The sequence below is a fragment of the Ammospiza nelsoni genome, chromosome 3, assembly GCF_027579445.1.
Source record: "Ammospiza nelsoni isolate bAmmNel1 chromosome 3, bAmmNel1.pri, whole genome shotgun sequence".
NCBI lineage: Eukaryota > Metazoa > Chordata > Aves > Passeriformes > Passerellidae > Ammospiza > Ammospiza nelsoni.
In genome coordinates, this window is record NC_080635.1 from 69,795,888 (window position 1) to 69,823,081 (window position 27,194).

The following is a 27,194-nucleotide window of genomic DNA, read 5'->3' on the forward strand; positions in this document are numbered from 1 at the left end:
GGAGCCGCCGGCGCCGCGGGGTGGTGGCCGCCCCTCTCCCCGCCGGGAAAGGCGAAGCCGCAGCGGCGCCGCTCGCTCGGCAGCCCCGGCGCGGGAGGGCGGCGGCGGCTGTCGGGGGCACCGGCCCGCGCTGCCCCCCATGCGGCGCGGGCAGCGGGCTCTGCGCTCGCCGCGGCCGTACTCGTCGTCGTCTGTGTGGGCGGGCTGGCGGCTGCCGGGAGCCCGCCATGGGGCGGCCGCGCCGGGGCTGCTGAGGAGGAGGAGGCGGCGGCTGCGGCGGGGGAGCTGCGGCCGGGCGGCCCCATGGAGGAGCGGGAGGGCGAGGTGCGCTGGGACGGGCTGTGCAGCCGGGACGCTGCCGCCCGCGCCGCCGCCCTGGACACCATCGGGCAAGCCGTGCTCCGCCGCGCTGAGAGCGTCGCCTCCGGGGCGGCCGCCGACGGGCTGCCGGTGCCCGCCGCCCGGGACGGGCTGGGCGAGGCGCTGGCCCGCCTGCTCATGCTGTCCAAGCGGTGCCCCTTCCCCGACGTGAGGGAGAAGAGCGAGGCGATCCTCGGAGGGGTGCAGGTGAGCGCGGCACGCCGCCCCTTCGGCTTTGGGACCGGCCCGCGGGCTCTCCCGGCCCCGGCCCACGCAGAGCGCCCTCAGGGTTCATCTGTGCCCCGAGGTGGGCGTCTGATCCACCCTGACAGATTTATTCCTGCAATTAATACGTGCTAAGTGCTTCCCCACTTGGAAAAGCGTTATTGAAAGGCAGCGCGGGGAGGGAGGGGGAATATCTCACTGTAGACACTCAAAAACCACCTGGATATGTTCCTGTGTCACCTGCTCTCGGTGATCCTGCCTTGGCAGTGAGGTTGGACTGGATGATCTCCAGAGGTCCCTTCCAGCCCTAACTATTCTGTGAAAAAGCACGAAGTCTCTCAGTGGAATTCACCATAGAGGATTTGGCAATGAATGGCTGGAAAGTTGGGGCATCCCCAAGCAAGCATTAAAATGACAACTTTAACGCTCTAGTTTCAGTCTGTATGGTCAGTGCCGTGGTATTACCCTGTTAACTTCAACAGAGAAGCAGGAAGGATTTGGGTATTGATATTAGTGTTGCCAATTGAAAATATAAGTGGGAAGTCTTGGAGCTTTTACAAGCCATGTGAGCTTGTTGTTAAGGCAGAGCCTGTCAGAATGCCCTTCTTGTTTATTGGTAAATAGTTTTTCCACTGGCATCGATAGGATCCAAACTTTTTTTTTTTTTCAAAGGCATCATAGGCAGCCTAGCCAATGGAGGATTACATTTACTGATCTAATGCTAACAAAAATAAATGTTACTTTGTACTCTTCCACTCTTGCAGTCTAATTATAGTTACTTGCATTGCGATTGTCTTGCTCACCTCAAGTTTTTGCACAGATCTCAGAATTCTTGTATCAATGGGTCCAGCAGCACTGCTAAAGCTGCTGCTTTTAGCTGCAGAGTAGGAAAAGGAAATTCGGGGATTTCTTTTAATCACAAGTGAATACAGGGAGCTGGGCTTGGAGATAGCTGCCTGCTTCTCACTGCTGTGCTTTTTCTCCCTGAACTTTAACAGGTTCAATGTAGAGACATCCATGGAAAAATAATAATAATAAATGAAAGTACTATAGATATAATAATTTTTACATGATATGCATAAATGTGTATAACATAAATAACATTTTATGTTATTATATATATAGAAATACATTCCGGGTTTGAGTAATTGGAGCTGAAAGAGTTTCTGTTTGTTTTGTCTAACTTCTTATTAGTGTGCAGTGTGTGATCAATACAGTGTATCTTATTGTACCCAGTTTAGGCTGTGTGTGGGGTTTTTCTCAAAGCTGATGGTTCCACGTGGTCTAAGTGAAAAGCTTGAAGCATGGTCTAAGTTAAAAATTGAAGCCTGTGAAATGACCAACCGCCCCAAACTTGAATATTGAGCTGAAAACTTCATCTGGCATCTTCCCTGTTAAAGGTTCCTATGAGAAGTGAGTCTGTTACCAGTGAGAATGATGAGTTACTGCAAGAGACTGCTAAGGGAAGACTTGTTTTTGTCAGGTTCAAAATACCAGTCTATTCAAAGGCCAAACAGCTGGTGATCTCTCACCTAGATTTTGGGGTGAGGTCAGACTACAGGACCGGATGACTCCCTTTTATGTTTTTATGTATTTGAAGTTACTGGTCTGTTCAAGTTTTAGTGTGGTTTAGAAACTTTGTTACTAGCTTCTTTTTTTTTTTTTTTTAACCAAGCCAAAAAGTTCTGGCAGAGAATGTCTGTCTTCATGCAGCAAATGCAAGTTCAAATGCTATGGTCCTTGCTGGTTTGATTAATAAACATAGGTGTCAAAAGTTTAATAGCTGTGAAACCAGCTGTACACACAAGGTGCAGTAAAAGTTTACCAATAAGTTAAGCAAAATAAAGTCAAATACAACATTATTTTAAGAAAATTTTTAAAAGCTGCTTTTGTATATTTTCCTTTGCAGGAGCATAGATCTAAGAGAGAAATATTCTGTACTTTATCAATATAGAGTGGCAAATCTTAGGTCTTGTGTCTGTACTTATAAATGAAAATTTTCATTGTAATCTTTGCATCCAACAAACATTTGTTGGAGAAATAATTCAGTGCAGGTGTTCTGTTTTGGGTGCTGAGGGCTATTGCCAGGCATGAAATGGTTTTCTGTTGTTTAATCACCAAGAATAATATTATTCAGTTCTCTGCAGTGAAGATGGCAGATAGAGCAAACTATTAAATTAAATATTACCACCCCATAGAACTTGTGGCTTTCAGCAGTACTTCCATAGGTTAGTTACTAAAAATGTGAAATCCCATTCAGAACAGCATCAGCACTTGTGTTACTTTATCTCCCTGTTTTGGGCTCTGAACCAATACTGAAGTCCACAGCAATATGTACAATAATGCTGTCCAAAGTTATTAAATGGCATGGAGCCCAGGGCAGGAGAGGCAACTTTGAACCCAGGAGTTGTCCTGTGAACTGGGGCTCCCCTCATTCTCTCTCCTGTGGGATGGTCCATCCCAGACTACAACTCTGAGCCTGGACTCATATAGGTCTTTTTATTCCTGCCCTCCCCAGCTGCCTCACTATGGATAACTGCAAAATGTGCATTTTTTATCTTTCAGATTTGCTTCCAGCATAAATCAGTGAGGACATCAAAGATTAGAATTTTCCATGTGGACTGATTGCTATTTCTTTCTTTGAGTTAGTGCCCTCTTGCCTGGTGGGGCAGTCAGCAAATTTAGGCCTGAGCAGCTGGTGCTCCTGGTGATTTTGCAGCTTTGTGTCTGGAGCAGGTTGGTAGAATGCATTGTATGGCTGGTGCAAGCTGCAGGCTGGGCAGCAGCCTGTCTCAGCATGGCATCCCTCTAAGCCTGCCTTTGTTATGTTTGGGGGTTTCTTTCCCCAGGATAAAAATTCCTCTGATGTATGGTGGGGTACTAAGTGTGCAGCTTTCTTTTTTGCTATTAATAAATAGCATTAATAATGATATTATTAATAAATAACATCGCTTGTATCAGAATCTGTAGAATTAATTATTGCTTAACATAAATGCCTGTTGATTTGACTTATGTTCAGGATAATGAGTTTTCTCATTGTAGGCTCTATGTCTTTATATGTATAATAACATATACTTTTTTACCTGAGAGAATACATAGGTTTTCCCATTTAGAATAAATGAGTTGTTTTTGTAAGGGTTATTATAAAGATAATGGCAACAAATGAGTTCCCTTTTTTCTAATTTTTGCTTTTATTAACAAAAGCCAGTTCCTAAAGCCACCTTGACCTCCATGGGTAATTTAAGAAGTGCTTTAAACGTATTTCAATCGCAATGCTTTAACCAAGTGAAAGCAGTTTCAATGCTTGCATTTATAAATGTTTGATGAATGGTTTTTGAGGTAAAGCCCCCAAGATGTATCCCTAGGTTCTTGGGAAGTTCTTGCTGATGGGGTGTTTTGCATGTATTTATAGCACAGTGCCTGTGACCTTGCGGAGTAGTGCGTCACTCCTGCCGGTGCGCTGGGTGTCCGCACACCAGCACAAATATATTGGGAAAGAACAGCAGGGGAATGTCTGAACACATGCTCATGGACAGTCTTCTGCCAGCCTCTGGTGGATCAATCAGTAATGTAGCAGTGGGATATCAATACAAGGTGGCTGTCCGTAGCTGGAGAAGAATCACTGAAAGGATGAGATTTGATAATTAAAATCTCTTGTAACCATTCAGTGGAGAAAACTCAGCAGGACATGCTGGGTGTGTAAATTCATTCTCTTCATAAACAAAGAGGATACATAGATGGAGGGCGGGTTCTGCTGGTGCAACAAGATTCTAGTCTACATAGGATAACAGATGACAACAGCATAAAAACCCATAAGTGTCAAAAAGCAGAGAATATAGCACACAGAGCTTGACTGGGGGCAAGTACAAGGAAGAAAAAAACAATCTCTACCTCTTTGAAAAGTAGTCTAGTGATACCAAACACTTGCATTGAAGGGGAAAATTAGTAATGAAAAAATAACTCTGCTCTCTGTTGATCTTTTCATTGATGTAAACAAAGGAAACATATAGAAAGTACACAAAGATGTATGAATAAAGTTAGGATGGTCAAAAACATAAGGAGGCATGGCTAAAATGAATATTGGAAGAAAGCAAGAAATAAAAGATGCACAGATTAGTGGATTAACAGATAATGCTGAGGTGATTGAAATGTTTTCTGAAACGGTTAATCCGGTCTGTGTAGTCAGTAGCCATAAAAGCATAAATAGTACCTTCCTAGGCTGGAGGGAAAACCTGTAGGTTGCTTGGATAAGCAACAAATTTTAAATCTGGTAGGGCCTGGTGAAATTAATTCCAGGGTGCTTAAAAAAGCAGCTAGCTGAAGTGATCTCATGTAGTGGATTGTAATTTCAAGATAGTGGAGGGAAGTAGCAGACTCAGATTAATTGGTGCATGCCTCTTCAGTGTGGGCTAAATGGGATGGGATGAAGAGGAAGCTGATGGATTTTAACTGTAGCTCAAAGAAAAAATACTGGACCAGTGTTGAAACACATTTTTAGTGCCTAGGAAAAGAAGATGAGCAACAGCCAAAGCAGACTTAGCCAGGATAAATTCTTTTAAATCCAGCATTGCTACTGTTTCTGTGATGGAGTAACAGGCCTTGTGGTGCAGAGAGATTTTATTATATTAATAGATTGATATACTGGAGTCCTCAATGTTCACATGATAGCCTTATTAACAAGCTGGGGAATTGTGATCTATAAACTGCACCTTAGTGAGTAAAATTAGCTGGACAACCATCCCCAGAAGGCAGGTGAGGTCAGGTAACAAGTACTTAGTACAGTCTCTACGAGGTCCAGTCCAGCAAAGGCTTGATTAACAAATATTTATGGCTTGTTGAATGGATTACGAGCTGGGAGGGAGAGTAAGAAAACTGGAGAGCAATCATATAATTTAAAATTACTTTAATATTTAATGTGAGTTTGTAGAATATCTTCTAGTCCTTTGGAGTTTTTTTGTGAAGAAGGTTTGAAGTACTTAGTGGTGGTGTGGTCAGCTAAAAGGAGGCTTAAGAGAATATATTCAAAAAGAAGTGTGATGAAAAGGGATGAAAATCCTGCTGCAAAAACAAAAAAAACATGAGCTAGAATGAATGAACAATGGATCTAAATTCCAGAAAGACTTGGATTGGACATTTGGGGAAGATGTCAGTATTAGGACAGACTTAGCCAGTCATGTTCATCTTTAGATCTAAACTGTTCTTAAACGTCAGGCAGGAGTGAGGTGCTTACTTGATCTCTCCCTGGGAAAGGGAGAGCATTGCTAGCTGGATGATTTTTCCTTCCAGCTTCTTTTTCTGTCTTTTGTATTGGTAACTGCTTGGAGGGACTTCAAGAGCCATCTAAGTCCTTTCCCTTTGATCTTCAGGAATGTATTTACCTGACAAACAGTGCTCAAACCTGTGGTCTGAAACCTGTCTCATACATAAAAGCATCAGGGTGGTGTTGATTATCTCTTTGTTTTCTCAGGCCTGCTGCTTTAGTGGATAAATGTATCAGAATTCCAGAGTTTGCTGAGGGCTGTTAGGGCACAGAAGAGAGGGGTCACGTGAGCAGCCAAATAAATTTTCCTGTCTTAAAACCTTGAGGGACTGATTGGGATCTATGCATGCTTGGCAGAGGACATAGAAGGGAATATCCTTCCTTTCCAAAGCCTGGCAAAATACTTGTGTCATTTAAATTAAATGGGCATCCAGAAAGGATGGGAAGATTGCTGGTCATAGCCAAAGCAGACATTGTGTCCTCTGCCACTGTGGTGGGACAAATAAAGCCTCTGCCAGGAGAGGAGGTAGTGATTCCCCTGTGTGCATCCACAGAGGATAAAATAGGAGTTACTTTTCTGTTTCATTGCTGTATTTGTTCTAGCAATGTGAATTCACAAAAGAATTCACTCTTTGCTTTGTGTTTGAGCTCTATGGTGCACACTTGTTAAGAGTAATAAGGGTGAAAATTATGCTCATTGCTCCCAAATGGTTTATCCTGATCAGTGGTGTTATGGAAGACTGCCTAACTTTCCAAATCTTTAATCTTCTTGGGGGTAATCTTTGAAAAATGACTTTATAACTTGGTCTAAAGTCTTTTTTAGCCTTCCTGTACAAGACTAGTAGTTTTCTTTAGTGAACATTGAGATCTCTAGCTAGGCAGATCTGTTAGGTTTAGGATTTTTGTCCAAGTTAATTTGACTGTGTCCTGCTGCATGATAGGGATGTTCCCCTGTGATTCTTACTGTTGGTGAGCCACCCTAGAAAGGTGTCTCAGTTGAAATTTATAGTCTATTCAAGCTTAAGAATTTAAATATGTTATCCTCACTGGTGCTGGCGAATCTGATCCGTCTGGAAGCTGACTAGTCCCTCTGCACAATGCCAATACCCAAATCAGTTCCTGTTTCCCACAGTACTCTTCTATACAGTGAATTAAAACATCTTTTTTTGTAAGTTCACTTCATAGCAAAAGCATGTTCTGTCTCTTCCAGATACTGGATGGAATGGGTCTAATTATTCATTGTAGGGTGCTCCCTTCAAAATCCACATGGTGCTTTACCAGATCACTAGTTTAGAAACATCTGTCTGTTATGGGCTTTTTGGTGGTGTTTAATACTCTTGCTTTTGTCAAATTGAGAGAGAATGCTGAAGTAATGACATGATGCTTTAAAATGATCAGTCTTATTTATGGCATCTGCTGCCTCTGCAGTATTATTGTAAACATGTTCTGATGATGGGTCTGTATCACATGTGTGGGGTCAGGCTGATGTTAATGGAGAAGAATTAATCTTGACATGTCAGGGAATATTCTGAGCAGGCATGTGAAAATATTTCTCCAAGACTTAAATGCTCAATAAAACTCAGATGGCCTTATCTGACTCTTCCCTGCTTCAGCCTACTTGCCTTCTTTCTTAAGGCTTCAGTCTGTTGAGAGAGATGAAGGAAAATTTTCTCTTGCTGAGCTTGTCAACTCCAGAATTGCTGACCTTGGGAATGTCTTTGGTTGGAATAAGGAGTTGTTTGAAAACAGTGGAGGTTCTCAAAGTGATGCCAAGTAGGGCATCTGGGGCACTTCTAATGCTGTTTCTGTGTTTGAGCCTTTCCATAATTTCCCATGCTAATGATATGTGGCTCTTTGTGTATGGAAATGAGCTTTGCTTAGTCAGCTTTTCCTTATAATTGTTGGAAATTATCTGTAAATTTATGTGATTTTGCTGCATTGATTTTCAGGACATCATAACTACAAATTTTATTTGCATGAAGCACACTTCTGGTAATATCTTGGTTGATATTTATTTTTTTACTGCATTGAAGTACTTTAAAACTCAAGAAATCAAACAGAAATGTTTCCTTATCTCTTGCTGTTTAGTAATGAGGTAAGCAATTATAGGATGTACATTGGTGGCTTAGTTCAAAAATATTTGTTCCCTGTCTTTTTTCTTTTTTTTTTTTAATAGGAGCTAATACCTAGAGATCTGTAGGAACCAGAAATGCTTCAGCTTGAATGCATTTTGTAAATAGCAGCATCTGTTCTCCTGATCTAGCAGTCACTAAGTCACATGAATGCTTTTTTTAGATTTTTTTGAAACTTTCTTTTGATTCTGCTTCTCTTTCTAGAGGTAATTTTAGAGGTTGGCTGTTCATTTCAACTCATAACTGGATATGATCCTTTCCAGTCTACACTCATGTTCTAGTGTCTCTATCTAAAATTGTTTTTCTTGCTCTGATTCTAATAGTGTATGGGTAGCAGTGATCGTTCCCTTCTCTGCACTGATTTTCCTAGAAGATCTGCTCTAAGTTTCCAAAAAGTCAATTTATTTATATTTTGGGGAGGTTTTATAATAGAATTTGTTTGTCCTGTTTATTAGTAAATAACTGTCCTCATATTGGGCTTTTGGCATACATTTGGCTGATTTTTGCTCAAAAATGGGGAAATGTTATGTATCTTGAGGAGGTGTTCAAGCAAAGGGAAAAGCTCTAAGATTTTGCAGTCTTTTGTAAATTAGCATCCAATATTAAGCAAAGACAAAGTATGGATTTCTAGATTATGTAAAATAATGTATCTTCTGTTAGCCTGACCAAAGCATAGTACTTTAAAGAAAATGACGCTGTTTTACTGTGACAAGTGCAAAGTGAGCACTGAAGAAATACTTGCTGTTTTGTCATCTTACTCTTGACTTTTTCTTCAGGTCAGGGTTTCTCCTTTTAAAATAAACATAGCGGAAAAGTACTGAATATACCATTGTGGGGCAGAAAAAAAGGTTTTGAAAGCTTGATTATATTTTCCTGTGGATACCGAGTGTTTAAATTTCCAAAAATATGGTTTGCTGTCAGTATGGTTTTCTATTCCAGTAAATTGTTTACAGTTTAATGGGGATTGGAGAGTGGGAAAAGCTTAGGTTTCTCTCCAGAAATCGGTGGAAACATGGAAATCTTCACTTGAAGCTACATAAATCAATTAAGCCCAAAAAGTTAAGTGTTGGCATTTTTTCTTGTTTACTGCCTTTTTGTTGTTTTCAGTGACTTTGACTTTTTTTTCTTTCCCTTTCCCTTTGTCTTGTCTTTTTTTTTTTTTTTTCTGGAAAGCTTAGGTTAAATTACTGCCAAAAGTTGGTTTTGGAAGGTGAACTGGTTTAGTTCTATTTAAACCTAGTAAACAATTTACCATTTTTCTTACTTCAGCTTTATGTAGAAACAAAGTTAGTTCTTTCATGTAATTTTGGGTTAAAAGTATCACCCAGTGCTGTGTTCTAGTGCAAGAATATTACCCAAAAATATACTGGGCTGGTATTTTAAAAATAGAGGTGATGCTGCTTATGTAATCTGATAATGTGTCCCTTCTGTGCAACTGCAAGAACTTACTTTCAATTCAGGCACTGTACTGTAGAAAAGCACTGAAAACTGCTTCTGAAAACACGTTTTTTATTTTTTTCCCTGTAAATTAGTTTAAAATTGTAACTTTTTTCACTATGCTATGCCTTCTGGAGTCAGTAATAAAGTTTTCTTAGTTGCAGCTCTTTCCTGGCAAGTCTTTGTCTGCCTAAACAGCTGACTGGCTTTGTGGGCCTGAGCTTTGAGACTCAAGATGTAATCACCTCTTCACCAAATTTCTCTCCCTGGGATATTGTTGATTGGTATTGAATTGTTTTTAAATGGTTTTCTTCTGTAACAAATATTTTTGTGACGGATTTCTTAACTCCCAGAGAGTAAACATGGAATAATGTGACTTTTATTCAAAGGAGGAATAAACCTGAAAACGCAAACTTATTTAAAGTTCTGAAGCCTTTCCTGTGTGCATTTTTTTTTCTTTTGTTTTCTTTTTTTTGAGGGAGAGGGGATGGTGTTTGTTTCTGGGAGGAGGAGAAACACCTCTTTTCTGAAAGATGTTTTTTCCATTGCAGCTTGTTGCTGAGCCTGTTGCTGGTGTTCTGGTACTACAAAACTTTTAGCTTTAAATGCAGCCTGTTTGCCAACAGCACATTCCACTCAGATTAAACCGTTTGTTTGGATTTTCCATTTATTTAAATTTTAGTTTTAAACTAGTTTCACATTGATAACCATGTAGAAGAAAGACCAAAGAAAGGAAAAAGTTTAGGAAAAACTTTCTATTTCTGTGAATTTCAAGTTAGTGCTGAGTGCAAGCTTACGTCCCTTTAACAGTACTAAATATTTGGCAACTGCTGTGCACAAAACGTTTTCTGGAGCTCACCATTTGAGAGATAAGGCCTTACCAGGATATGCTTTTGATAGTTGCTGTAACTTCCTTTGTGTCCATTCTGTCCTTCCTACTTGTGTTACAGAAAAGGTTTTGGAAACCTTATAACTTCACCTAGGTTACATTTTGGTTTTGAGAGTTATGTTTGTAATGGTTGCTTATATTTACCTAGAAATTGATGTATAAATAGTGTTCTGTAAGAGAAGCTTAATTCTGACATTTTTATTGCTACTGTTCTGTTCCACGAGGCAGGAAAATAAGCCAAATGGAAAAGAAATGCTTTTGTCTGGCTTTTAGAAGGCATATTGGTATCTTGGCTGGTAGTGTTCTTCTTTTCTTGCTATTCAGAACATGGCAACTCTGCTTGGCTGATATTGTCTATAATCTGTCAGAAGAGTATGTGTAAATTGGAAATGTCAAATGTTACTTCTTTTTTTCATTATTCAGTGTCAGGCCTTTTTGTTAAAGGATTCAAGGTTTTGAGTAAGGTTTCACTAGGAATGAAAGCTGTTTTTTAATGCAGAAGATACCATTTGTAATGTGCAATGTAAAAATCTTAATTTTAGATTCTAAAGGTAGTAGTTAACTGTTTGTAGCTTATACATTAAATGAATACCTGGGATTGAAGCATAGACTGTTCTGTGGTTTTTTGTAGTTTTTGGTATGTTTGTGTATAGTGATAGAAGATTTGGGAAAAGTGCTGCTTTTATACACTCTGAATTTAGTGTGCAGATCATTACTCCTAAGGGCAGTGGAAAATATGGCTGCTTCATGATGCAGAAATTAATTTTGTACTGGTAAGCTGTGCTTCCTTTATATGTGGCTTCCCCCTGTGTTCCTCCTCTCAGAGCCCAGGTCTGTGGTGCAGGGTGTTACACATCCACATGTTTTGGGGGCAGGTGCAGTTCTTGGCTGTCAGAGCTCTGGGGTAGGGTAGCCACGTGCCTCAAAAGTCATTTCCAGTGGTAATCAATCTTCATGCAGGTGCATAAAAACATGCTAAGGCAATTGCAAAGTTCTGATGGCAATCTCACATGGAAGCTAAATGACTTGCTCACTGTTCCTTCAAAAAAGCAGTTGCTAAAAAATACTTGGGAAGATGCATTTTACAGAGAATAAAATCAGATTTTAATACTATCTTCTAAACCCCTTCTTGATTGTGTTGGGAAACGGAAAATTTCTCTAGTTGCACACTCACTCGGACTCACAAATTCCCTGTTTAACAATAACTTCATGAATAAGCATTTGCCTTTTGAGGAGTAAAATGTCTTTGACGATATAATCTCAGAGTTTGTGTCAGGATGCTGGCATGGGGGGCCTAAAGCTTGAAGTTTTGTTGAAAGTCTCTGGTTTTAGTGCAAACTTATCCCAGGTTATACTTTACTAATATAACCTGTCTGGTTCTGTCCTGTGTGATGATCTGGTGTGAAATTTTTCTTTTTGTATCTAGCTGTTTTAGACAGCTGTAAGGAGACACCTTCTTGATTCTGTAACAGAAACAAACATACATGTCTATCATCATGTGTATTCCAAACTTCAGCAGAAAAATGAATACTAATCTTCTGAACATTTGCTCTGTGTACTTGTTGAGGGTGGCAAGTGACAAGTCCTGCTGCTGAACCACGAGGTTCTGAAAGGAACCCCTTTCTAAACTCCTTCTCAGGGAGAGGTCCAGGTGTGGCTGGATCCAATCTTAGCCCCAGTGTTCTTTCCTGTACAGTATAAAAGCTAGAACTGCTGGCAGTGTATGTATAGGATAGAACAGGGCACTATTGCAAAGCAATTATAGTAAAGCTTGCAGGAAGGAATAATTAAATAAAGTGGATGTAACTCACCCTACCAATGCTCGTGGGCAGGTCTCTCTCCTAACCTTGAGGAGTGTCAAGAGGGAATATGCTAGAGAAACCTTACCTTATGAAAGTGGACTGGGCTTTGATAGTATCAGTGACCGACTGCCAGTCCCATGTCTGCCAGGTCAGCTTAGCAGCTTGTCTGCCAAATCTTTGCCTCACTATCAGGATACTGAACTGGGGTTTAGTGTAGTTCAACACCAAAACCAGCCCATGGCCTGAGCTCAGGCCACCACTGATGGCTGTGCAAACAGGACATTGTCCAAGTTGCTTGACCACTTTAGGGGTAGAGTATCCTGCTACAGTACTACTTGAATTCATTTGTTTCCAACTAGACAGGAGTGGTAAAAAGCATTGAGCTCCTTTGTTGTCTAAAACTGCTAAGAAATATAAGTGGAAATCAAACTGGAAAGAGGATGTGCTCTAAGTTTTTATTATGAATATACAATATAAGAGGCAATCTAACAAAGAACTAACTCTAAATTCTGAAGCCAAGCATAATTTTGAAATAGAATGAAGTGGTTTTCCTAGGGATAGTATCATATGAAATATCTTCTCCTTCTGTATGTAATAGAAGCCAGGGATAATACAATTTAATAGCCTAATTTGAGACTAGATTCCTTTATCTGGTACAACGATAGATTCTGATGCTCATTGAAATAAAGCTCTCCATCTCCAACAGACTAAGACAGTCTTCACGTGGATAATAAAGTCTGTAAACTACTTTCTTTTCAAAATAGTGTGATACCACTTACATAGTTTCTGTTTCTGAATATTGAGCTCTCTGAGAAGTCTGGAACCCTGAGACTTCGAAATGGCAAGGGGAAACTTTTTTGAAGAAGTTATTTGAGTTCTTAACAATTCTGAATGTTATGGAATGATAAGGAATTGAAGCAGCATGCTGTATAATATTCTGTTGCAACAATGTTCTGCTACCGTAAGAAAATATAGAAGAGAAGCTGCTATTATGTCCTTGTGGCAGTTGCTTATCTTCATGTAACTAGATGGGATCATGACTCTTCACAGAGTTGATTTGGAAATCTGGCATCATCTGCAGGAGAGCATCCTAAAGAGAATGCTCTCATTATTGATGCAAATTCTAAATTTCTAGAAAGCTCTTAAAGCAATCTTTTTTATTTCTCTCTTGTAGTGGAGATCAAGTCCAGGAAATGTGTGTGGCAGATTATTTAATAAAAAATGGATTTTATTTTTTTACTCCCTTGGCTCTGTATTTGTATTTGGTTTGCATGCCAAGATTTTGGTTTCATGGCAGCTACAGGGGTGACTCCTGTGAGAAGCTGCTGAAAATTTCCCAAATGTCCATTTGGCTCCAGTTTGGGCCTGTCACTGGCCAAGGCCAAGCCCATCAGTGGCAGTGGTGGTAGCTCTGGGATAATGTCTTCTAGGAAAGGGGAAAAAGCCCTGGGTAATAGCAGCTGGAGTGAGAGAAGGGAGGGATATGTGAGAGAAACAGCTCTGCAGACAAGGGCAGTGAAGAAGGAGGAGGAAGTGGTGTTTTAGGGGCTGGAGCTGAGATTCCATTGCAGCCCATGGTCCTGACCATGATGAGGCGGGATGTCCTGGTGGAGGTCTGTGGTGGAGCAGATCTCCACCTACAGGGTGTGGAGGATCCCACACCAGAGCAGGTGGATGCCTGAGGAAGTCTGGCAGCCTGTGCTGTAGCAGGCTCCTGGCAGCTCCTGTGGCCCTGTGGAGAATGGAGCTGTAGAGGTTTTGCTGGCAGGATTTGTGACCCTGAGGGGGATCCATGCTGGATCAGTCCGTTCCTGAATGGCTCCACCCCAAGCTGGAGCAGTTCAAGAAGAATTGCAGCCTTGAGGAAGGATGCACTTTGGAGAAGTTCATGGAGAACTGCCTCCTGTGGGGAGAGACCCCTGGAGCTGGGGAGGAGGGAACAGCAGAGACAATGTATCTGACCACAACCCCATTCCCTGTTCCCCTGCATTGCTAGGGAAGAGCAAGTAGAAAAAATTGTGAGGGAAGTTAAGCCCAGGAAGAAAGTGGGGTTGGGGGGGGGGGGCGGATAAGATGCTTGAAATTTTGGGTTTATTTCTCATTATCTTACTATGATTTATTGATAATTTAAATTCATTTCCCCAAATTAAGTATGTTTTGCCTGTGATGGTAACTGCTGAGTGAGTGATCTCTCTCTGTCCTTACCTTGGCCTACTTGGGAGCCAAGTAAGGCTTTTATTATATTTCTTTTATTACATTCTGTCTCCCTGACTAGCTGAAGACGGGAGAGATAGAGCAGCTTTGGTAGAGACCTGGCATGCAGCCACCATCAACACACCACAATATTGGAACTAGTTCGTTGGTGTGTTTTCTTGAGAGTGAAATTTAGAATTTGCCAGAATATCAGTGTTTATTTGGTTGTTACAAAGTTGATTGATGTCTCAAAAAACCCTCATTTTTGTGAAAATGTGCTGCTTTTGACAAAGTGCTTGCAAGAAAAGGCTTCCTGGGTAATAATGAAAGTCCCATGAAGAACAGCAAGAAAAATACCTGTAGGATAGCCAAAAACTATGAGCATGAAGGTCTCACATTGCACTCTCTGGTTTGCCTCTCTCAGGTAAGTGGCTTGTGAACGCAGTTGAACAGACAAAGTAGATCTTCTCAAGCATTAGGAGTTTCATGTTTTCATTTAAAGTTGTAAAAATCTTAGAGCATTTACCTTGGGTGTATCATTATCTCATTCAAGTGTGAGTGGGATCTGTACTGAACTGGAATTTGAAACTTGCTCTGCCTCATCTCAAAACTTAACTTGGCCCTTAAAATCATTTTTATTGACAAGATGTCACATTGAGAAATAAATACCTGAGATCTTAAAATTCCATCAAGTTAGGAGAAAACCACATTTTTTCCAGATGCTGTGAAATTTATTTACCTCAGTCCAAAACTGCTTAATATTAAAGCCAAAGTAGTGTGAAAGCTTTGAAGGCCTTGTAAGGTGGGTGAAGAATTTAACCTGAGTAATGGTAATCCAGTTAGATTAATGAGGTGAGTTCAACAAGAATTTTGGTGAAGACTGAAAATGCTAAAATAATTTCTCCAATCAAATCATTAAGTATTTATCTTCTCTTTCTTTTTAGAACACTTCTAAATATGTTGCCTTCAGAAATCTAGGATTAAATACATGTTTGCATGGCTTTTTTAAAGTTCAGCTTCTGGGATCTTCTTTTTGAAGAGGGGGAAAGTGTGTTGTGCTACAGAAATAGGACACAATTTGGTTTTGTACCACAAGAGGAAAACATTTTTCTTTATTCAGGTTAAATTTACTATTATATTAAACACATCTGTTTAATTAGATGGTTGTGGTAGGATTTGGTTGTTTTTTTTCCTTGATTTTCTTCTGAAGTATTTATTGTCTTAGCAGTAGTATTTTGGGCACTTCCTGTCACATTTAGAGGGAACTGCTTTACTGAGAGTACTTACATTAATACCATCACATGATCTAAAAGCTATAGATTAAAAATAAACCAGCAGGTACTTCATTAAAATTGTAGTGTACCACAGACATTATCCTGAAAAAAGTCCCATCTGCCTGTTATTCTTGGGAGCAGCCCTAAATTGCCAGAATGGCTGCTCCTGTGTGGTGGAGTGAAGCATGCATGTGCTTGCAGGGTTGAGGCCCCTGTGCTGGTTGGTCTGGCCAGAAGCATCTTGAAATGTTGCTGCAGGATTCTGTTTCAAAACTCTCTTAGTTCTTCCATTTGTTACGAACAATCATGTGTCTCCTCTTACAGGTGTCAGGTTTCCCTGAGTTCCAGTGGCCATAAGTGTGATCACTGTGCCAAGCTGACACTCACACTTGTCTCTTAATCTGAGAAGTCACACTGTGAGTAGAGAGATGCAGGAAGCAACTTTTGGATGGGCCATATGGAGCCTGGAAACACAGTGTCTCTGTTTATTTGTGTGGTGTATCTTTCAGCAGGGCCTGGGAGGTTAAATGCAATGTCATGAATGCAGCTGCAGTATTTTCAGGACTAAATTGGCTCAGTGTGGGCTACCAGGTGTGCCAGTTACCACAGCAGTAAATAGACATTCCTCACTTGTACGTGCTTCACAGAATTCCTCATGGAATGAACTTATGCTGGTGCACCTGCTCCAGGAAGATGTAATGAATTTGAAGGAACACTTGGGGGAGACTTCATGTCTCATGTTTTGTTGCCAGTTTTTGATTTGTTTGAAGTGCCATCAATATAAATGAAGGTGTATTATTCTAAAACTCTTGAAAAATGAAACTAAAATGTCCCTTTTATCTCATGCTATTTCTGTTTGCAGAACAGTAACATGAAAACTTCTTGAGATGGAGCATATTTTTAGGGGTTTTTTTGTTGGTCATGATATCTTGCTAGTTTTCTTTAGATACAATGTAATAATAACTGACTTAAAGCAGTGATGATTGACACAGTCATAGGAAAGGGAGAAGAAAAATATTAATGAATAAGAAGTTTATTATAGTAGGTGCATCAGCACCTTATATATTAATTATGAATATTCACCACTATATTCAAGTTTCATGCCTATTTCTATTTTAATTCATGATCGTCACTATTTCAGTTTTGTAAGGCATTTATCTCCAACTGAAACTTCCCTAATATTACCTTTGTACTGTTAATGAAGCTGTGGCATCAATATGTATTTCAAAGAAACAAAACTGAAAGAAGGAAAAACGCACTCACTGCACAATGTCACCACATCTGAACACAGGAGGCATACACTCCCACGTATTAAAAAAAAACAACCCAAAGCCAAAACAACAACAGAAAAAAATCCCCTACCCAACTACAGTGATGTTTTAATAACTGAAAGAGCTGGGGTCAAAAAGCTGAGGTTTGTGAAGGAAATCAGTCCTGAGTATGTATGATGGTGTCTTCTGTTGCTGGCTGTGGCACTGACTTTCCCCAGTCTAACCAGAAAATACTAACAGGGGTACTAAGTGAAAACAATGGCCATAATCAGTTTTTCTAAGAACAGATTCAACAAAAGAGTAGATTCTAGGTGGGAAGAGAGGGGTGACATTTAAGGTTTTAGGACTTTTTAATTCCTGTTGAACAAAATTAACCAATAAATATGTTTAAGCTATCTCTGGAATTAAATATTTTTTTTCTACTGCACTGTATTATCTTAAGTAAAATAATGTGTTGTGTGACAGTGTTGCTATTTGCCTTTTTTTTTTCTTTATTCCAAGAGAGTAAAACTACTGCATTGTCAAGGCTAAAATCTGTTTAAATGCTGTTAATTATCCACTATAAAGAGAGACAGTGGAAAATATAATTTTTTGTCAGTCCTCACTAGCTAGAAGCAATACATTCTTTGCTGTGTGACTGTGGTGCACAGGAGTTGCTGGTGTGTGCTCAGAGGGACCCTGCATGTTTAAACTTCCTAGCTGCATTTTAGCTTTTATCCTGCTGTATGGCAAGGCCTCATCCAGTGGGAAAGGTGTTCTACTTAATTCAGCCCTGGCTGTAGCAATGACCCAACAGACTGCTTGTGTCCCCAGAGATTTCCTACTTACTACTGTCTAATGCATCAGAACATAGGTGGTATTTTTAGTGAAAGAAAAAGGCTGGAGCTTGTGGTCTCTTAGATCCAAATACTCTTCAAATTCTTTAACTCCCTTACTATTTGTATGCAACTGAAAGAGTTAGCTTGTATCTTGGAGGTATTTTCAGGTGCTGTACTCTACTGTTTCTTACACTTTGTTACTGTTTCCTCCAGCCTCCTACAGGGGAATGGTAGTTCAGCCACTTGGGATACGTTTAGGTCATGATTGTGACAAAGCTTACAGTATTTTCATTGACAAGTTTGTCGCTTCTTTATCATTGATACATTGTTCACAATAACAATAAAAGAGGTGAGGTTCTGCAACAGATGGCACTATAGGAAAAAGTAACCCTAACAGGAAAATGTTCTCCCTACAGTAGAACAAAAACGTAAAAATTGAAAGTTGAAATAATGTAGGTAGACTCAACTTCTGGTAGTTGCTAGCATCAGAATGCTTTTCTTTTCAAACCTAATGTTTTTATAGTACAGCTGGTGGTTTTTTGTTTGTTTTTGGGTTTTTTTTGGTTTTGTGGGGTTTTTTTTTTGTTTTTTTTTTTTTTTTTTTTTTTTTTTTTTGCTTGGTTGGGTTTTGGGGATTTGTTTGTTTGTTTTAAATGGAATAAGATAACTTCAGATTTCTGCACTTATAGCCACCAACATGGGGGTTCCTCTGTCCTGTGTTATAATTATTTGTCAAGAAAAAGATTCTGGTTTTCACTGAGTCGCTGAAAGACAATGACGGAGTCTAAAGACAGGAGCTGAGTTCAGGAAGCTTGTGTTTATAACCCGACTCAGGGCTTAAAAGCTCAGGATCCTTCTGACCCTTTAGCCAAAGTTAGTGAGCATCTAGGCAGAACCTCAACAGGTACTCAGCCATGCTTAAGGCTGTTTCAGGTCTGGAAGTGGGCAGTAGTTCCACGCCTGTGCTCAAGTAAGCTCATTGTGGATCCAGAGGTTAAATGTTTCCTTCTATCTCCTCTCAGGGCTTGCAGAACATGGTGTTCTTGGAGCATGTTTACTGAAGACCTATCAGATGGGCTTTGCACAAAACAAACCAGAGCTACCCCTACTCCTGAGAAATAGCTTAGTGGTTAGAACATTGCCAAAGAGTGAGGGCTCTGGGTTCAGCACCTTTTCTCCCTGAGGTGGTTCAAAGTCAGGCCCCTTACAATCTGGGCTCCCAAGATGAGAGAATTGAAATAGCTTTTGCTCTCATTTCCAGGCCTGTGAACAAGCTAAGAATTGCATGTAAAGCAGGACTAATGCAGTTGGAAGTGCTGGCTGTGTCGCCATCATTATACAGCTTAACTTTATTTAGAGAGGAGGTGAAGTCACCTTGGGCCCATTAATGACTGGGACTTGGCCTCTGTCTTGCTTAAGTGATCTCATTGGTGAGAGCACCAGTCTCGGCTTGAGGTTGTGGTTGTGAATAGATGCAGTTGCCTTTCTGTGGTGGGCAGAAAGCTCTAGCACAGTGAGAGATGAGATAAGGCACTCCTGTCTTTGGTGCTTCCTGTTGGTTAACTTAGGTGACTTCCAACTTGACCTACAGGTTTTGTGAATGCTAGTTAAGGTGCATTACCCTCCTTAATTTCTGTGTAACTGTAGAAAAGATAACTTTTGTGTTCCTGGGTAATAGAATGAAGTGTGATCTTTGCTAAGACACTTGAAGAAATGTTGTCTTCAACATCGTTGGACTTGTCTGCACAGTGTTTATTCTATTTGTAAATTTGACCTTCCACTAAGGTGGTACTTCGTTGAAATACTATTTAGTGGCTTCTACACTAGATAACTAAACTGCCTTTATTATGTTCCTGTGGTGAGAAAGCACATGAAACTTTCAGCTCACAAGCATCTAAAAAGGCAGTTGAAAGTGGAGATATTTTGTCATTTGTTTCTTGCACATGTTTATAGTACTCAGTCTGTCCTAATGCATGAGGGTAGTTATCCCCGCGTACTGGAAAACATTGTTTTCTTCAGTGAGGGTCCTTCCTGAAGGTTTGAGAACTTTTCTCTCCTTTTCTAGATCTCCAGACTTCTTCTAATTCATATCACCTCACACGTGAGGGCACTGTAGGTCCATTATTCCTTTATAAGTGACTGCCACCTCTTGGTGGAGGTTTGAACCAAAACTGGGTGTCTCTTGGTATTTTTTTTGAGTTTTCTATTTATCTTTCATTTCAGAGAAAAATGTTTGCATCTAGAAGTTCCCATTAAGGGAAAAGAAGAACAGTTCTTTGAAATATCAATGGGTGTATAAAACTTCATAGAACAGTTTGGCACCTAGAAAGAAAATAATTGGTCTCTAGTGGATTTGCAAGTTGCTTTCAAAATCCAAGTGCAGTGAGATGTGAGTAACCTACACTACTGCAGCTTAGTGGCTGGAACAGGGTTACAGAACCAGCAGGACAGTCTGGAGGAAGAGCAAAACAGTGTCAACAAGTATTGTACACTGGGTTGAGTTTAACAGAGGCTGAAGTTGAAATTCTTCTTGAAGAGAACTGTGTATTCTTGTTGCTATTTAAATTTTCCCACGACAAGCTTTTTCATTTGACTGTATTATGCAGGAACTAGATCATTAGCATAAAAAGAACCTGAAGTTCTTCCAAGTTCATATTCAGCCAAATGAAGTAAGCCTCAAGCAAACATGCAACTAAATGACATAATAGCATATATTAAATGTGCAGAGGCTTTTTTATTTCCCCATCTCCTAATTATATCAAACAATAGGAGATGAAATACATGTCTCTTTAGTGACACTATGCTTCTACTCTGTTTAACAGACCTTTTTTCAAACATAGATATGTGTGCAGTTGAATCTTGTGCAGAGTGGATGGCCATGGGCATTGTGAAATGCCAGAGGTTTCATGAACAGTACCATGAAAGTCTGCACTCTGAAGAGCCCCTGAGTGAACTTAAAAGATATATGCTAACATTTCCCTTCAAACTCAGGCCTTCTGATTTGAGGGTAACTTCCCCTGATTGCATGTGAACTAAATTACCGTTAACTTTGGAGTGGCTCATCTATAAAAACTTACTTGTCTGACTTGCTATGTAAAACACATCAAATGGGGAGCATGCTGTCAGTTGCTGAGACTGAAGTGACAAGATTTAACTCACAAAATGGTGGTAAATTGATTGTTTGAAGTTGTGTGAAGTTATTATGATAGCAGCTCTTATAAATGTTTACTTTTCCTGCCTCGTTAAAGCATGCCTGCATGCTAAAACATATATTCCAGCATCTTCAAAACTTTTTAAAGGATTTTGGACAGGAAGGAAATGTAGCAAATGCCAAACATCAAGTGGTGCTGTAGACAATTATTGGTTTTATCTATTGGCAGTAGATTAAAGAAGGTGGCTGATGATGGCCAGTTCTTCCCTGTTTTCCCACAAGACTGGGCTAATAGTTTTCTCCCTACCTTCCCCAAGTGACATGAATGAGTTATACGATACCTGGGGTGACTGTTTAGTGACCTCCTAGTTGTAAAAGCTTTTATGAACATCAGAAGCCTAGAGTTATAAATATGGAACTTCAAAATAGTCTGGGGTTTTTTTGTTTGGTTCGTAGTTGTTTCTGGAATAGCTAGCATAAAACCAAAGGCTGGCCCATTGTCAGGTTAGCAGACTTCCTTTTTGGCGATTCCTTCCCTCTTCTGTGAAGTTTTAATCTTCAAAATATCAAATAGAGAAACAAGCAACAAACCAAAGGAAAACAAACCCCCATAATTTTTCCTTTTAACCTTAAGTTATCAATGTCCTTTAAAAGATGGAGTCAGCCCTTCTATTGTAGATCATTATACTTTGGGTGTGGAACCAGGGAAAATAGCAGTTTGTGCCAAATGAAAGCTGGTAAGGCTTTGCTTGTGTAATGGTCTGCTTGATTTCTCCCTGCTGGAAATCTGGGAATATCCCCAGCCTAAGTGGTGGACATTTATTAATTTAATCTATCCCACAGTGACTTGCTTCTTTTGGACCCTTTATGCATTACTAGACCCAGTTGGTTTGGAAAGGGGTGATTAATAGAGGTGTTAGTGAGTGTAGTTAGATCTGTACTTAACCAGAGTCCAGGAATAGCATTGAGCACCTACAATTTACATTGTCCAAGTTTTTGAGTTTTACTTATTACCTTTTGGAGGGACCACTCTATAAGGTGAAGGGGAAAACAAGTGCTGACATTAGGTTTTTATGGAATGAGGACACAGTCCAAGCTCAAATGCAACCATTTCTTCTAGTGATTAATTTTCATCCTTCTTGGAGTAGAAGAATTTGAGATGGGGGCATCAGCAGATGCCAGTCTAGCTGATTGCACCTCTGGCTCAAGACACCAGCCTGTTGGAGGACAGAGGCTTTTGTACTTACTGCTTCAGGTGAGTTTGGAGCCAGGCAGAGCTTTGTGCAGCAGTGCTGGGAGCAGTGCTCAGGGCAGAGCAGGGGTTGTAAAGGGTGCTGCTTGCTTGCTTCTCTGGAGACGGAGCTGAAACAAGAGAGGAAGTCTAGTTACCGTTTCTGGAGTGGGGAAGAGAGAAGTACAGGTTGATGAGGGAGAGCAACACAGTAGCTTGTGAAGTTAGGAATAATTTTCTGGTGCTCATTCAGTGTTATCTCCCCTTCACTACTCTGGGGAAGGAAAATTCTGTGCTCTATGAAGGGTGTGAGAACATGAATATTTGAGAATATTTTCAAGGCAAGCAGTATTTTTCAGTAAGAGCTGTGTGTGAGTGTTTACATGGGGCAGTAGAGAGAGGTATTAGGAGAAAGCGTAGCTAATAGTAAAACAATAAATATTGCTTTGGAATTTATGCACCTCTGGCTACTTGTTTAGTGTTCTTGTCCTTGAAAAGTGCCCTGTGAAATATAAAGATTTCTGTAGAAAAAAACTTTTTGCCTGTTTTAACCTTTTAATAGTCTGATTTTCAAATGTTAGGGAGATAAAAGTTCATTCAGCATTAGATTGTTGAATCATAACCCTAATGCCTGTTTTGTGTCAACTGCCAAATATAATCATGCTATTGGAATGAAGTGCCTATATCCTGCTAAGGCACAAGAATACTTGGCAGTTAGCAGCCAGTCACTTCACTAAGCTTTACAGCCAGGGATTGTAAGGAAAGAGCGGAACTTGCAAATATTACACTGGCAGAATTTAAAATGAAAGCAACATGAATGGTAAAATCCATTCGATAAATGTCTTTAGTCCCAGGCTAATAAAAATTTTGACTCTAGTGTTTTTGTGCAAATTCTCTATGTTCATGTTAATTAAATATGCAGGGTATTATTGTTGCAGCTTTTTTTTTACATTTACTCTGCACTATCAAACTCATCAATATTTTCCCTATTAATTTTCTTTGAGGTAGACCATCTCTGGTCTCTGAATTTCAGATTCCATTTTCTGTCTCAGCTGTCTGGGCATAGATCATATTCGTCTCTGATGACTTGATGGCTACCTTAGTCAGTGCATCCTAAACTGAACTCTTTTCAGCTTTTCCCTTCCCTGTTCTGTCATCGTCATCTCATTGCTCTTGCTTCCTACTTTGCCATCATCTTACTATTTTCCTACTGTGTCACATGATGCCAAATTTCATGTTGCATCATGAAATCAAAACTTTGTTTTTAAAGATCTGTTCACTTCCACTAGTGCTTACTACATAAAGGTATTGATTTCTGTACTGACTGTACGGACAGGATCTGCCCAAGTTTGTGTGCCCATCAGGCACATACCTCGCTGGGACTGTATCAATAGCAGACTGCACATTCTTGCATCATGCAGCATCGGGGCTGCAGGGACGCATCCTGCTGACGCACGGGAGCATACCAGAAGAAAGGACTGCTGAGGCAGGACAAGGGGGTGGGGAGGTGAGGAAATAAAGCAAACAAAGTTCACCTGCTTGAAATCCCAAATGAAAGAAAAACTGTCAGCCTGAGGGAGCTCACAATTTAGTGTTCCAGCTCCTTGACAGAGTGTGATAATTTAGGATTATCTGCATAAATCTAAGATACTGCTGAAAGCAGGTAAGTGAAGTAGAATCTTTTTGCTTTATTCGGGGTTTTGTTTTGTTAGTTTGACCTGTTTTTTTCATGCTGGTTGTGCAGAGACTTTTTGCACAATTTTTCCAGTCCTTACTGGTGACCCAAAAGAAAGCACCTTGGTAGCATGGCTTAACCATATATTGTGCTACCATTAGAATAATATTCAAAATGTCTACTTTAGGTCTGTCTGAATACAGAAAATTATAATTCCTTTCCTTGAATTCTCCTTAAAGGTGCTAAGTGTCTCTAATAGCCTTAAAACTTTTTAAAATATTAAAATCTTTAAAATGAAACTTATGAAATAATAGAAACGTTCTCAAATTATTTTGATTTCTTCCTAAGAGATTAACACTGGGATTGTGCTTATTTTGTTGTTCGGTCATTGTATTTGCAAAGTTATACATTGAATGTATAAACATGTCAGCTTTAAATTCTGCTAATCAAAAGATACTGTAGTTAGCCTTTAAGATCAAATCTTAACTTCTAAAGTCTTTGCCAACTTGGTGTTGCATTCACATTCATGTGTCCTGCTGTTGAAAGGCACTTTCAACAAGTTGTCTTATTGCAAGGAGGGAACAGAAATATAATCGAGACTTTGATCTCTCAAGAACTTGGCACATGAGTGTTCTCTCTGACTCCTTACTAAGAAATCCTCCTCTGGCATTTCTCCCCAAAATGTACCTTCTCCTGCTTCAGCAATATTGAAATGGGCTTAACAGTTCTAGGAATGGCCTGAGAGATGAGTGCTATTCCTGGCCTTGCCACTCTCTGATTTGCTGTGTGATCTTGGAGGAGTTAGAGCCCCATTTCAGTCTGCTTATCTGTAAAATGAAATAATGCTCATGGAACTTCACAGCAGTTTTGAGTTATGAGAAAAGCTGATAGGATGTATTTATAGAAGTATATTTAGTTGAAGCTGAAATATTTTCTGCTAACTTTTATATAGGATTGTACTTTAGAAAACTCCTATAGCATGACATATTCATGTGAAGAAAATTATCCATAGATAGAATATGGTGGAAACTATCTAAGAGATGGTGTAATTTCTTGTGAGACTTTGAAAAGGCAACCTATAGTACTGCCATCTGCAATTTCATTTTATTGCCATTTCACTTCACTTTTCGTTTTCTTTAATTCAGAAGTGGCTAAACATATTCAAACTTTCAAAGAAACTGAATTTAAGGTGGGAGAGAGAAACAGTAATAGAAAAACAACGATGTTATAGTCTAGCACACGTAGATGCATGTACTAGCATTCTCCTTCCTTAGACTCCGAAAACATTTCAGTTTGGGGGTAGGGTAGATATTCTTATCAAGGCACTGAAGTTTGTTTTGCTGGCATTTGAAATGTAGCTAGCTTTGAGAGGTGAGGAAGCTGTTTAGCAGAACACAGCAGTGCTGCACAGTATGTCAGGAGACAAAGAACAACACAAAGTGAAAGCAGCATTTGGCCACCCTGGAATCTGACCAGTCAAGAATTGGTGTTTATAACCAAAGGGAAAACAAAACACCCAAACCCATGGCTTGTCTCAGTATGTACCAGTCTTTTTGGCTTAAAATCAGTAATGGGCTTTATTGAAAGCATTCCTATAAAATGGTGACCTTTGGAGCCAGGCTCGATTGGCATACCTTACATTAGTACAACCTCAGCACAGTTACAAGATAAGTAAGACTTACAGGTTAGGCTTTTGTATATGCAAGTTGCATATTTTAATAATCATACTCTGTTTGCATATTACTTCTTCTGCCATCTTACAAGTTGTATTGCAAAGTGGAGCTAGGCAGGAGGACAGAAGGTGGAGAACATAATCTTCAAACCAGCTATGGCTGCAAAGCAGACGTTGTAAAAGCTGTAAAATTGAGCTATGATTATGCCATATCTTTTCTGAAAGGCAGATACAAAATTATAGTAAATTTCTGCAGCTGTTTGCAGAAGTTGCAGTGTTCAGTTTGAGAAAGGTTTGTCCTCCCCAGGTCATGTTTTCACTTACAGAAATGTTTTCTCTTATGAAATTCACATGTACTTAATGTAGGCTGCCAGGGTGATCACTGCAGCTGTTTAAAATAGAAAAGCAGATGGAACAAATGCGAAGATTTACCGCACAGCTTGATCTCTTCCCCTGAAGCAGCCATTCATCATCAGCACGGCCGAGACAAACTGCAAAACGAGTTTCCCTTCATGGCTGTGATTGGGCTCTGAGAGGTGGCAGAGCTGCACAACAGCCTCGGGATTGGCTGGGCGGGAACACACCTCTGGAGTCTGTTTATTTCCCAAAAATAAGATACAATCTTTTACATTTTGCCTAGAGATCTTTTATCTTGCATTTAATATCTAAATAAGCCAGAACAAACACAGTTAACCTCTTTGGAACAAATGTAGTACTTTAGATGGGTGGAATGAATTCAAGTTTTTGGGGTTTTATTTGGTGGTGGTTTTTTTGTTTTTTCCTCATTTTCTCCTGAGAAAATTGTGCCTGTGCGAGTTGTCTAGATCTGTTATTTGCATTTTTTGGGTTGCTATATATCATATTCAAGAACTTCCTTGCATCTTAGCTAGAGCTGAAAGGTGTTTTCACATTTTATAATGTATTGACCTCAGCTCATACTAAAGGCAGTTGTTCTTCTAAAGCTGTTTTTATGTCTGCTCAGTAAAATGTTTACAATTGCGGTACTGTCTTTCATTATTTTTGTAAATATCAAGTTGCTATTTCTGATCATGTTTTAGTTTCTATTGTATTAATGAATTTAAATATATCTGCAATTTTCTTGGAATTTCTTTTTTTTTAAGTTAAGGACTTAAACTGTTTTGATGCCCTATGTAAAATAACTCCAGACTGCAACTGAATGAGTGATTTGATCATCTGCAGTGAATGTTCCAGCTGAGTAAGTATCTGGCATAACTGAATACATCAGAACTCATTAACCTACTTCCTCTCTCTCTCAAAAAAAAAAGGTAGAAAATGATATGGAAAACACATATGACTTTTGTTGTGGTTCACATGGGATGCATACGGAAGCAGAGGGTTCTGATAGGCTAGTTTGTGAAGCAGGAACTTGTTATCAAGTAGCAAGGATTTGGGCCAGCACCAAACAGGAATATTGACTGTAGGAGTAATTGCCTTCAGAGAAGGCAAAGATACAGAGAAGAATGAGAATGGAAATAGATGAGAAAGAAGATTAAAGGCAAGAGAGGCTGACTAACAGAAAGCTCTTAAAACCCAAGTTCAGTTTTTCCCCTTCTCCCTGAATAATTGGAATCGCTTCTGTTATATTTAAATATGGATAAAGGCAGTAGTCAGTAATATTTAAATTGCCAATCAGCTTTTGAAAATGCATTTATTTTCATGATCTATACAGAATTAACTGTTGAGATTTTTAAAAGACCAGCTGTGATACCTTATTGGTGTTGCTGAATTTAAATTAAACATTCCCTTCTTAAATCTTTGCAGCCTCAGTGATGGTTTTATAAGC

At 39.7% G+C, this 27,194-nt stretch overlaps 1 protein-coding gene across 2 annotated transcripts in view; it reads left to right on the top strand.

The window, feature by feature from the left end:
- Positions 1 to 40: 40 nt before the first annotated feature.
- SESN1 (sestrin 1) overlaps positions 41 to 27,194 on the top strand; it is a 78,140-nt gene continuing 50,986 nt past the window's right edge. Inside the window, exon 1 of one of the 2 annotated variants that reach the window (XM_059468021.1) lies at positions 41 to 567. In XM_059468021.1, coding sequence (XP_059324004.1) covers positions 304 to 567 — 264 coding nt within the window. In that variant the 5' untranslated portion in view covers positions 41 to 303. The remainder of the gene's footprint in view (positions 568 to 27,194) is intronic. The other variant, XM_059468022.1, reaches the window with a different exon arrangement.